General features: G+C 44.4%; 1 protein-coding gene across 1 annotated transcript in view; it reads left to right on the forward strand.

Annotated features, from left to right (window-relative positions):
* MICAL2 (microtubule associated monooxygenase, calponin and LIM domain containing 2) overlaps nucleotides 1–13,398 on the forward strand; it is a 268,887-nt gene that overhangs the window by 113,435 nt on the left and 142,054 nt on the right. Inside the window, 6 exon segments of the mRNA XM_078148458.1 lie at nucleotides 828–954; nucleotides 1,826–1,916; nucleotides 2,129–2,149; nucleotides 3,862–4,009; nucleotides 5,912–6,111; nucleotides 6,653–6,759. Of these exon segments, the coding sequence (XP_078004584.1) occupies nucleotides 828–954; nucleotides 1,826–1,916; nucleotides 2,129–2,149; nucleotides 3,862–4,009; nucleotides 5,912–6,111; nucleotides 6,653–6,759 (694 nt within the window).

Genomic DNA, 13,398 nt, shown 5'->3' on the forward strand with positions numbered 1-13,398 from the left:
GACCCTGGGCAAATCACTTAACCTTATTTGTCTGTTTCCTCATCTGCAAAATGAGCTGGAGAAGGAAATGACAAACCACTCTAGCCAAGTTTCTAGCCAAGAAAACCCCAAATGGGGTCACGAAGAGTCAGACATAACTGAAAAGACTCAACGACGGCAGACACTTTAGGAATATCATTCTGGCAGCTTTGTGGGGGACATATTGGGGAAGGGAGAGACTTGAAGCAGCAAAACTAATTGCTTTTGTCCTGGGAAGGCTCCAAGCCTTGAATTGCCTGATAACCCTTGGTGATCCCAAAGGCAGAGAGGCTATGTTTTAGTGGAACTAGGTTCTAAGGGCACCTCTGGCTCCTGTGCTGTAAGAGGGGATTCTTGCATTGGCTGGTAGGTTGGATTTAATGGCTCCCCGTTAAGGTCCCTTTCCTGAATATTAGGACTGTGTGATTTTTCTTCCCCTGGAACACTTGTGGCCATACCTTGGGAATGCCGCAGTGGTCACAAAAGTTAGAGGAGCAGAGGGACAGGCCACACACATGTAGGACAGCAAGGTGATACCTTGGCCTTGTTGCCTAAAGAACCCAGTCTCTCCCAAGAGGCGGTTATATCAGGACCACACAGCTCCATGGGGCTGGGCTTCTCTGAAGCTGCAGATTTCCCAAACATACCCTCCATGTTCTGCCTGCCTATCCCCTGCAGAGTTCCCATGGGTGAGAAGGCCATAGTGGGGGAAATGCTGCCTCTAGGTATGAGAAATAATAGCTTCACCCAGGGAAGTATTCCAGGGCCTCTCAAACAGCCTCTCACCATTGGGTTTCGGTTCCAAACAGGGAAAGTCTTTACCGACTGTTGCCTCAGACGACTCCGGAAAACATCAGTAAGAACTTTGAGCAGTATACCCTCGACCCTGGCACTCGGTACCCAAACCTCAACTCCAACTGTGTCCAGCCCCATCAGGTCAGCCTCTCTCTGGACCCTGAGTCCCTGTGATGGTCTCCGCTGGGCTTGGGCAGGGAAGCATGGCTTGAAATCTTGGGGCAGACATATAAACCCACACCAGCAATTACCCTTCCTCCCCTGACCTCCCAGCCCAGGACAGTCAAATAGGAAAGTATTCCACATTCTTTCCTCATTACCCAGAGAACAGAAGAAAATGGTTACTTAGTCCTTCTTATGCCATATATGTACTTAGCAAGCCCCTTGGACAACATGCCTCAGAGGATGACTCGGTTCCTCTCCTCTCACCATCCCCCCCAAGCCCATTCCTCATCCCTGATCTCACTGAGTCATGGGTTTCTTTATTCCACCTTACCCACCATGCTGTCCAAAACCACTTCCCTCCTCCAGCCACCCAGGCTAATCATGCTGTGTAATTAGACGTCACACAAGGCCACAAGACATAGTGCAAAGACTGCTGAATTTGTAGTCCAGGGTCCTGGGTGTGAATCTGGCCTCTGGTATTTGCTGTAGGCACCTTGAACAAGGTCATTTACCTCTCTGGGCCATAATTCTCCCATGATAAATAAAGAGGCTAGACTACTTGACCTGTGAGATTTCCTTCAGCTCTAAGTCTGAATCCTGGGATCCATACCATTATTTCTTAGCATGCATTACTGAGAGCTAGCAACATTGATAAGCCTGCCTCCACGGACTGTCCTGAGTTAGGCTATATTGCCCAATGATAGAGAAAAACAGAAAAGAAAAAAAGGAATTGTGAATATGGAGATAGCTGTATAGTGTTGGGTGGGTAGGGGTGGATCTTGCATGGACATGGGTACATGGATGGTGGATGGCAGAGCACCATTGCCCAGTCTTTGCCTCTTTTCAGGTAAAGCATTTATACATTACTACGGAGCTGCATCATTTGCCTCTTGAGAGATTGGGCTCCATAAGAAGATCAGTCAGTCTCTCCCGGCGGGGTGAGTCCATCTCATCATAGTCTTTATGCAATGAGCTCCCATCTGTGTTTTAGTTCCTAGCTGGGGAGAGGGACATGGTTATCGGAAGGAGACTGAGCACAGGACTGAGGAATTGTGGTTCTAGAAAGTAGATAGCCACACTGCCAGAAAGCTCTCTCAGGGCCTTGTCTGGTCTGACCTCATTGACCCTCATTGTCCTCCTTTCTCACTAGGCTCTTTGAGCTCCATAAAAGGTAATAGGTTGGCATTCTGCTTATCTCACTTGCTTAGAATTCCATTCCCTGCTTTCCGTCATCCCCTGTACATGCTGCACTTCAGCTCTCTGGACTCTTTAAAATGAATTACTAATGCCTTTTGTTTTGACACCCCAGACACTTTTCAACAAACACCAAATCTACCCCTCACAAAGCATTTCCACCCCAAATGGCTAAGCAGAAGTGCCCACTAGATCGATGAGAGAGTGGCCTGATGGTGGTTAACAAAGAAGGAGATGAGTTCGACTCTAATAACTTAATATCACATTATCTCTTATATTTACTTGACCTGGCTTTGTTGCCTTTGAGTGATGTCTTCATTTACATCGTTGTGGTCATTGGGTGAGAGGCGGCACATTGGAGAGAGAGATGGCCTCAGAGTCCTAGATCCAAGGCCTGCTGCCTCTGATGCATGTATGTCCCTGAACCGGTCACATAACCACTCAGACAACTCTCCAGGAGTATTCGTCCTGGTAGAGGAAGTTACTTTCTGGAAAGATCCCTACACCAGTGAAATTCTGGCCCTAGACCACAGGTCTAGAGCAACAAAAATCACTGTATGCCTATCACTCTTTTGGTTTGCTCTGAATTCTTCCAATTTGCCATATCTTGTAAGTTATCTGGGTACCGGAGGGGATAGAGCTTTAGACGTGGAATCAGAAAGACTTGAATTCAAATATTGCCTCAGATACTTAAGTGCACTGTGACCCTGGGCAAGTCACTTTATCGCTCTCAGCCTCAGTTTCCTCATTTGTCAGATGGGTATAGTAATAGCACCCAGGGCAGTTGTGAGGATTAAATGAGAAGCTATGTAAAGCTCTCTGCCAGCCTTAAATGTTAGCTGATGATTATAAAAGTCAGTAACACGCTGCTATAGTCCAGCACCTTGTTTTGCTTGGCCGTTCCCCAATTCTTGAGAACATGTTTTGTTTTCAGTTTTTTAGGATCACAAATAATGCTGCTATGAATATTTTTGTGCAACATGGGTCTCTTCTTGCTGCCCCTGATTATATCTAATCTACATCCTTGCTTTACATTCTGCCTGCGCTTTTGTGTCCCTGGTGCTCTGATGTCTTTTGCCTGTGTTAATTCTCTGGTTGTTTCCTGTCTGTTCTTAATTTCCTCATTAGAGTGTAGAATGCCAAAGGGCAAAGACCAGGTCACCTTCACTCAGAACCTTTTCAGTGCCTTCCATGGGGCCATGGATGGACAGATGAATGGATGGATGAGTGTGATGACTTCCCAGTTGTCGCCACCATTCATTTTAGCCCAGATTTCCATCTGTCCCAGAAGCCACCTTTCCAAATAGACTCAGAGGCCTAGGAAAAAAGTAGAATGAAGCAGAGGCTGCCATGTGCTATGGGCAGACATTTCCCCTGGGCTCCTTTGTTCCGCATTTCCAACATGCGGAGGGGAGTGAAAGCCTAGCATGGCATGCATGGATGAGGCGATGTGATATAAAGGAATCAGAGAGCCTGTGTTCAACAACCAGTGCTGGTTCAAATCCGGGTCCAACCACTTGCTGCCTGTAGGACTTTGAGTGAGTCACTTAACCTCTATGGATATCTGTCAAGTAAGGGAGTTAGACTCGATGGGCCTCTGAGACCCTCTCCAGGTCCATCACTCTGGCCTGGTGGTTGGTCATGTGGGTGGTGGGAGTCCTTTACCACTGTCCTTTGCCCAAACTGCAGAATCCGACATCCGACCCAACAAGCTTTTAACCTGGTGTCAGAAGCAGACGGAAGGCTACCAACATGTCAACATCACGGATCTGACCACCTCCTGGAGGAGTGGTCTGGCCTTATGTGCTCTTATTCATCGCTTCAGACCAGAACTCATGTGAGTGCCATTTAGGTCCTGCCAACCCATAGCAGAGGTCCCTGGTGGAAGACTCAGAGTAGAATAGGCCGGTGGAAGCTCTGATTAGTGAAGTCTTGTAGACCTTCACTATTGGGGCTGGGAGCAAGACCTTGAATTTGTGGTCTCTCCCTCCATCATTTCCCCTGCTGGATGCTGGCAATTTGCTGTGCATCTGTGAAGAGCCAGGGTGAGGATTGTCTGGTGAATCACCTTCCCACCTCACTAGCATATTCTTACATTTTGATCATCCAGTCAGTCAATGAGTATTTATTTCAATATTTTTTCCAATAAACATTTACTAAGCGCCTAATATGTGTGGGACACTGTGGCTACACTGGCAAAAGTGAAACATGCTTGCCCTCAAGGAGCTTATGTTCTACTTGGGGGAAATCACTATAGATTAGTTGATGAAAAATGTATACAAATAAATATTGATTAATGTTTGCTGTATGGCAGGCATATTCTTCTGGTGTCATTACAGAGGTAGAGAGAGCACAAATGAGTGAAGGAGAAAGGGAATCAGTGCAGTATATTGAAGCTGGGCCTCAGTTTCCTCATCTGTAAAATGAGGGACTCAGACTAGATAATCTCTGAGGTCTCATCAGCCTTAAGTCTATGATCCAAATTACCTTATATTTATTTGGCATGTATTTTGTGTTGACTTCTCTGTGTACATGTTGATTCCCCCAAGAAACTTCCCCCATCTTATTTATTTATTTTTAGTTTTCAACATTCACTTCTATAAGATTTTGAGTTCTGAATTTTTCTCCCCTTCCTTCCCCTCCTCCTTCCCAAGATTGCATGCAATCTGATATAGGCTTTACATATACATCCATCTTAAACATATTTTCACATTAGTCATGTTGTGAAGAAGAAGTAGAACCAATAGGAGAAACCATGAGAATGAAGAAATAAAAATAAAAGAGAGCAAATAGTATGCTTCCATCTGCGTTTAGACTCCATAGTTCTTTCTCTGGATGTGGATAGCATTTTCCATCATGGATCTTTTGGAGTTGTCTTAGATCCTTGCATTGCTGAGAAGAGATGAGTCTATCAAAGTCAGTCATCGCACAATGTTGCTATTACTTCATACAATGTTCTTCTGGTTCTGCTTACTTTACTCAGCATCAGTTCATGTTAAGTCTTTCCAGATTTTTCTGAAGTCTGCCTGCTCATCATTTCTTATAGAACAATAGTATTCCATTGCATTCATATACCACAACTTGTTCAGCCATTCCCCAAATGATGAGCATCCCCACAATTTCCAATTCTTGGCCACTACAGAAAGAGCTGCTACAAATATTTTTGCCTAAGAAGCTTTTAACCTGGTATCTCCTAGACCTTTGGGTAGCTAGGTGGTACAGTGGATAGAGCACCAGGCCTGGAGTCAGGAAGACATCTTCCTGAGTGCAAATTTGGCCTCAAACACTTACTAGCTGTGTGACCCTGGGCAAGTCACTTCACCCTGTTTGCCTTAGTTTCCTCATCGTAAAATGAGCTGGAGAAGGAAATGGTAAACCACTCCAGTATCTTTGCGGAGAAAACCCAAATGAGTTCATGAAGAGTAGGACGTGACTGAAACGATTGAACGACAGCTACTAGCTTTGACCAATAAAAACATTAATTCCTTGACAGCAGTAAGTGTTTTCATTTTTCTCTATTTATCTTGAGCTTCATCACAGTGACTGGCACAGAACAGACCCTTAATAAATGCTTGTTGAACTGATGAAGTAATTTCATTATTCTATTATCTTCCAATGGTTCTAAGTATTCAGTATATCATGTTGACAGGCCTGCCTAGTAGTGTGGCTTAGCTTTTGAGTGTGTTTGGAGGAAGCCATTCTCCCCTACCCTTTTGACTTTTCTCACATTATTCCTTAGCAACTTCGACTCTTTGAATGAAGAAGACGCCATTGAGAACAACCAGCTGGCATTTGACATTGCAGAGCGGGAGTTTGGAATCCCCCCCATGACCACCGGCAAAGAGATGGCTTCTGCCCAGGAGCCAGATAAGCTCAGTCTGGTCATGTACCTCTCTAAGTTCTATGAGCTGTTTCGAGGGACACCCCTTAGGGCTGTTGGTAAGAAGCCTACGAGTATCTTGCTTTTCAGAGAAATTCAGTGTTTTGTTAAGGGTCCTCAAGTCATCCCGTGAAATTGAGCCCAAGTCTGGTCTTTCCTAGCTCCAGTGAAAAACCATTTTGGAAACACTGGTCTGCTACCTTCTCTCCTGTTTGCCAAAAAGGGATGACCTTGTAGCCTGAGGGAAGGTCCCATGGCTAATGGTCAGTGTAGGCTACTGGCTCATTCTGTCCCTTTCTCACATTGCTATTCTCAAGGTACCTCTTCCTCTCACCCACTTTTTCTGGTGTCCTAGAAATGAAGATGAGCTTGTGTGAGCTCAGGTATTTCCTGCTTTCAAGGGAATGTCATTTCTCCTTGGGCCTGCATGGGCAGAGATGTTTCGATGTCTCTCTGGGTCCCCCTCCCAACATCCAGTGCCCTCTTCAGCCCCAGGTGCCCTTCTGGATCCTTTTGTTCCCTTAGTTATAAGGACTCCTCCTAAACCTGCGGATAACACATTGTCAAGGTCTGAATTTCAATCTTTTCTTTTTCTAACAGATTCTTTGGGTAAAAATTATGGAGAAAATGGTGACCTTAGCTTAGCAAAATCATCTCTTTTTAATAACTATCTCAACCTAACGTTCCCCAGGAAGAGGACACCACGGGTAAGTCTGCATTCTCAGATTTTGTTTGTTTGTTTTCTCTCACTCTTTGAGGCAGGGGAAGAGTTGATGCCTATTGCCAATTTTTCTAATTAGCTTAGTCTAACGTATATTCCCTGGTGAGCATTTTATTTATTTCACTTTTCTAACTCTTGATGTTTGAGTCAGTCTATTTCCTGTTCTTCATAACTTATTTTTGGAAAGTTTTAGGAGACTCTTGGAAAGGCATAGGCAGGAATATGAGGGAAAATGTTAAAATAACTGGCTCTCCAAAAAAAAATTTACACTCACACTAAAAATTTAACAACCAGCTCTTGTGAGCTGGTTTGATCGGGCTCCAGCACACCCCTGAGCATAGGAGACCTGGAACCGCTTGCCCAAGAACTGTTTTTAAAATAAATTGCATTAGCCCTGTCTCTTCAGGCTATTTGCCCCAGAGAGGTCTCTTCTGAAGAGGACTTCTGTGTTTCCTTCCCGCATGGTTTACTGTAGCCTTGTCCCTGGGCGGATTTTTCACTTGCTAAACATTTGAGACTGGCCATCGTGGTATCAGTTGGTTTCCTGACTATTGGGTATCATGTTGGGGCTGCAAATGTACCTCCCCAGTCCTGGAAAGTTAGTTTAGAATGTTCATCTGGAAGGATGCTGAGGGACCAATTTCTCCAGCCTCCTCATTTTCCTCAGCTGCCTCAGAAGAAGGAACTGAGGCCTGGGGAGAAAGGGAATTGATGAGCTTCATACAAGTTAATGGCAGAGCTGGCTTAGCTCCAAGTCTTCTGATACCTAGTCTGGGTCTTTTCCCAGTGTAACAAAATGTCCATTCACATAATCATTATTCATTCATTCATTCTTTATTTCTTTGCTTATTTGTACATATTGTTTTGACTCAAGAGTGTATACTGGTTAATGTATAGTAGCTAGCTCAAATAAAATGTATGCATGGCACATTTTTTAAAAATATTTTAATTTTTCCTCCAATTACATGTAAAAACAATTTTAACATTTTAAAACATTTTGAATTCCAAATTCTCTCCTTCCTTCTCCTTCCCTCTCCCTGAGATGATAACCAATGTGTTATAGGTTATACATATGCAATCATGTAAAATATAGTTCCATGTTAGTACAGGACACATTTTTAAGCTTAATTTGCATTAATATTTTCTCCATCACTTTCTTAAGTCTAGACAATCAGCAAAAGTCAATCCACGAAGCCCTGATGTGTAGCATTTGCCAATTTTAATCCCAGCTCTCCTGAGCTAGTAAGGGCTGGCTTCAGTGCCCCCCTGCTTGTGGGCCCCCACATTCTGCCCTGGGAGGGACCAGAGAGCTCATTGAACCCAACCCTTATTTTACCATTGAGAAGACTGAAGGTCAAAGAACTTGAATACCTTGCTGTCAATTATTGGCAGAAGAGATTACAAAATTGTAGATTTAGGGTGTGGTGGGACCTCAGAGATCACTGAGCATCATTGACTTAAGGGTGAAATGGACCTGTCCCCTCATTTTGCAGATGAAGTCACAGAGAGGTTAAATGACTTGTCCAAGGTCATACAGCTAAGATGTGTATCCTTTAACTTTTGATTGTATGGCAATAGCTTTGTCCGTGGTCTTTGATCAGAGTTTTGTTGCCTCTCCACGTTGACTTTGTTTACATTTTGTTGTCATTAAATTCATTTTTTTCCCTTTTACTTTGTTTTTTTCACTCTGCATACAAGTCTCCCCATGTTTGCTCTTTCATTTATTCCGCCAATTCTGAGCCCTTGTGTGCAGCAGTGCGCTAAGCATTACAGGCGATACAGAGGGGAGGTGGGTGGCATGTGCCTCTTGGCTTCCCGGAGCTCTCAGTCTAGCTGGGGAGAGAAGCCACACCCTTGTCTGCAGTGAATGGCTTTGAGAGCTGGGATGCTAGCCAGAATTTGAGTTAAGAGAAGGGAGAGGTCATTGTGTGCTGGGGACATCAGAGGAAGGTGAGATTTGGAGCCAGTGTAAGCAAAGGCTTGGAGTCAGGCAAAGGCTTCACTGGCACTTCTCTCACCCAGAACAAGCCCCACAAAATGTGTGGCGTGGTGTGCTGTGGCGTGGCGTGGTGTGGTGTGGCGTGGTGTGGCGTGGTGTGGTGTGGCGTGGTATGGCGTGATGAGGGAGATGTCAGACATCAGGGAATTGAAGGGAGGCTTTGGGATACTATCAGGCCCCAATGAGGGGGAAGGAGCAGAACAGGCCTAGACCATGTAAGAGCTCCTCTGAACTAAGCTCTGTTGTCTTTATCTGATAGAGTTCAAGTACCCTCTACATTCTGATACCCTGAAAGAAAACCCAATGATTGTGAGGTATTTGAATGATGCGACTGTCCTGGTTGGAACAAGTTTATGCTGAAGAGTTGTAGCAAATAAGGTTGGGCCTGATTATAGAGGAATTTGAATTCTAGGCAGAAGATTCCCATAATGGCAGTGAAGGGGATCCATTTTGTTTTGGGTCAAGAGCAGTCCCACAAAGTAGTAAAAGATTAGTCTGGTGATTTGAAGGTTCAAGCAGGGTGAAGAGAAATGGAGTCAAGGAGACCAGCTGGCCTTAGGCTAGGGTGGTGGCTGTGGCATACACACAAAAGGCTGTAATTATGGGGCACAGGTTGGCATGACTGTTAACCATGTGCAAGGTATGAAGAAGAGAGAAGGGTCAGAGAAGACTTGGGATCTCAAGCAGTCGTGTTTGGGTAAATCCCTTAATGATACTGATCCTGAGATTTTTATCTCACAATGCTCTTATAATTCTTTTATATTTTATCCAGTCATGGAAGGTCTCCTGCTATTCATTTATGGATATTCTCCTGGTATTCAATTTAGGAACAAAGTGTAGCCAGAATGCCCTGGGCTGAGAAAGGGCCTCAGAACTTCCTGCCGTTGCTTTAGAGTCTTGAGAAAAAATCAGTCTGCCTCCTATGCTCTGGCCTCTCAGTCCAGGTTTAAAGCTGGGCAACAGAAAGTTTCAGTGGCAGCAAAGAAGGCCAGGTAGGGATCAGAGTGATGCTGGGGGAAGGAAGAGTTCAGTTCACAGACTCAAGCTGAAGAGCTTGAAGGGGCCTCGGAGACCATCCAGGCCAACCCCCTTCCTCTTACAGATGAGCCCAAGGTCACACCTAATAAGTGTGTATCAGAAGTGGTATATGATCCCAGCTCCCCTTGTTTCTAAATCCAGCCCTCTTCCATTGTACTGTGTTAGTAATTAAATTCAAGACATGGCAGTGCCTCAAGGGATTTACCTTCTACTGGAGGGCTACAATATTGCACAGATAAACAACCAGTTGAAGAAGAGCCCAGTGGCATCCTGGAGATTTATTTGACCACAGTATCGTAGATTTAGCGCTGGAACGGATCTTAGAGTCAATCTCATTCAACCTTCTCATTGCACTAACAAGGTCACTGAGGCATGACTTGCTCAGGGTCACATAGCTAGTAATTGTCTGAGACAGGATTTGAACCCAGCTCTTCCTTATTCCCAGTCATCCACTTGGCCATGCTGCCTCTCAAGGTTTAGAGGGAAGAGATGGTGACATGTCCCATCTGCTTAACTCCATTTTGACTCATGGCTTCTCTGGTTCCCTAGTTTGAGCTCCATCTTTTGAAAACCAGTTGCCAAGGGGTCAGCTATGTTTTGATATCTCTCTGAGCTCCCCAGAGAGCATGTTCGAAAGAGAGAACAGTTCTTTCTGTTGAATTCTTTTACACTGAAAACTGTCATAACACCACTCAAGATCCTTCTCCCACTCCTTTGAGAGCCCGCAGCCCCACTCTTTCTTCCTGTACCCTCTTAACCATATCTCCAACCTCATCAGAACTAGGCAGCCCCCAAACCGGCCATGGTCAGAAGGCCTTGGCCATGGGGGTGGGGGGTGGGGATCAGGTGGCTAGTTTTCGGAAACTCCCGTGCAGAGTGACCCACTTCTGACAATTCCAAGAAACCTCCCAGGCACCTTCAGGCAACTTTTGTGGTGACCGCAGGATCAAATATTTCCTCCTTTTGCTGATCACTTCACTCTCCTGTTCACTTAGTAGCTTCTAAGAACAGAGGAAGCTGGGAGAGGCGTGTTTGAACCTTTCACTTACCCCTCCTTTGTTTACAGAATGACTGAATTGAAATAGCTCTTAGCTGGTTGGGCTCAGAAAACTGAGCGCTGATGGTGGGGCCAATGGTGTTTACTGTCTTCCCTGGTGTGCTCTGTAACAGAAGACCAATGTAGAGCATGCCACCTCTCCCCACCCTTTCCCCGTACTTCAACTTGCTTCCTCTTTCTAATTCCATTATCCATCATTCTCTTTTCTTTTAAGAAAAAAATAAGTTTCATTGATGACCTTTATATTTATATCACAAGTCATTTCTGGAAAGACCTTCCCCCTACTCCTCTTCTCCACCTTGAACTTGAACCCCCTCCCCCCATCAAAGAAAAACAGTTATGCAGAAACACCCTGTACAGTGACTGTCTCAACATATGCAACATTCTGCCCACCTCTCTTCCAAGAAAAGGGAAATAATGGTTCATTCTCCATTTTCTGGCACCATTATTATTGGTTTTTCAGTTTTGCAGAGTTTCACTACTTTTGGTGATCTTTTTCGGTTACATTGTTGTATTTGGGAGGTGTTGTCCTAGGGCTAGTTCATACTGGCTCACAAGAGATGATTGTTAAATTTTCAGTGTGAGTATCTGTACTTCAGAAATTAGCAAATGCTACAAGTTAGGACTTGGTTTATTGTTTTGTTGATTGTCTAGACTTAAGAAAATGGTGAAGAAAATGTTAGTAATGTGGATTAAACTTAAAAGTGTGTCCAGCTTACTCCCCCCCCCGAGAGCTGAGTGTTAAACATTTACCAGCGCATGCTTCTGGTCATACTCATTGCATATGTTATTTTTGTGACTTTGTGTATTTTTCTCATCATGGTCATACAAATCCCTCTTATTCATCATTTCTTACAGCACAGTGCTGTTCTTGTATTTGTCTATTCCAATTTATTCAGCCATTCCCTAACTGTTGAGCACCTGTTTCATTTCTATTCCTTTGCTTCCACAAAAAGTGCTGCTGTGATATTTGGGTATCTATGGGGCTTTCTTCCTGTTTTTCACCTCCTCTGGGTATAGATGTCCAGTAGTGGGATTTCTGAATTATAGAAGCAGTCAAGTGATTTTCACTGTGTATATATTTGCTAGAAGCATGTTGCCTTGACTCTCCCCCTATATATTAACAACCCATTTGCCTGAAACCTCTGATAGTGGCAGAAGCTACCCAATAACACAGTGTGTGTTTAACAAAGGGTCCCTTTCTTTGGACCGATGTGGGTTGACCACTGGGGCATGTAACTAGAAGGCATGTCTTTGCTACCATTCTATGCCACTCTTCAATCCACACAGGGGATTGTTCCTCACGTCACTGTGTGCTCAGAGGACTTTATCTGAGCAGAGCCACTAAGGTATGATAGATTTCATGAACTCTTTTGTTCTCATTCCCCCTCACTGACCTTTTCCTTACTGGAAACACCTGCAGCACTGACTCACTTCCTCATTGGCAGCTCAGGTGTATTTGTCATTTCCTCATTGGGAGAATGAGGAGGTTCCCTAGAATCACAGAGTCTGCTGGCTAGAACGGACATCAGAGGTCATTTAATCCAACCCTCACCTGAATTGGCAACCCCTTCTGCCCCAGAAAAATGGCTGTCCAACGTCTGCTTGGTTCCACTAACCATAGCAGCCTCTTTGACTAGGAACATCTCTTACTTGTTGGAAGATCACCGTCTCCTGAGCCAAAATCAGTCTCCATCTAACCTCCTCTCCTTGGGTCTGATTCTTCCTTCCCAATCCTAGCTGAACAAGCCTAATCCAATCCCTCTTTCACATAACAACACTTGCCATATTGTGTTCTGTTTTTTGTCATCTTTAATCTGGGTTCCTTTAATTCTTGAATGACACATGCTTTGAGTCCCCCCCCACCCCATTGTAGCCCCTCTCCTTGGGACATCCTGTCAGTATCCTTCTATGATGTGGTACCAGGCCTGGATACAGTCCTCCAGATGGGTCTGACCAGGGTGCAGAGTGGTACAAGTGAGGTTCTCCTCTCCCCATGTCTCGGCTCTGTGTTTCAGTAATGCAGCCTCAGAACAGATTATTCCTTTCTAGCAGTTATGTCATGATTCATATTGAGCTTGCAATCCACAGCATTCCCTATTTTTTTTCCCAAGCTAAGCTCAAGTGTTGCCTGCTCCATGAATGTGGGCATGATTTCCTCTCAGCTAAAAGTAACTTCCTGATTACTAGACCTGCTCTTAACACTCAATCCCATACTTTTATGTACCATACTTGTGTACCTGCTTTGTTCCCCTCCGCACCTCCACCTATAGTTCTTACCTGTAGATACTTTATTATTTTTAAAAATCTCTGTTATCTCCCAAACTGAGCACAGTCCCTTGCAAAACAATCAGCAAGCATTTATTAAGCACCTACTATATAGCAGGCACCATACTAGGCATTGGAGGGGCAAAGACTGTAGTTTAATAGATACTACTATCCTCAGGTAGCTTGCATTGATGTGGGAAACAATACTCATAGAGACAGAGATATACAGAATATATACATGTGTTACCGAAATTTAATTGAAA

The sequence above is a fragment of the Phascolarctos cinereus genome, unplaced genomic scaffold (genome assembly GCF_003287225.1).
Source record: "Phascolarctos cinereus isolate Bilbo 61053 unplaced genomic scaffold, phaCin_HiC Scaffold_9;HRSCAF=440, whole genome shotgun sequence".
Taxonomy (NCBI): domain Eukaryota; kingdom Metazoa; phylum Chordata; class Mammalia; order Diprotodontia; family Phascolarctidae; genus Phascolarctos; species Phascolarctos cinereus.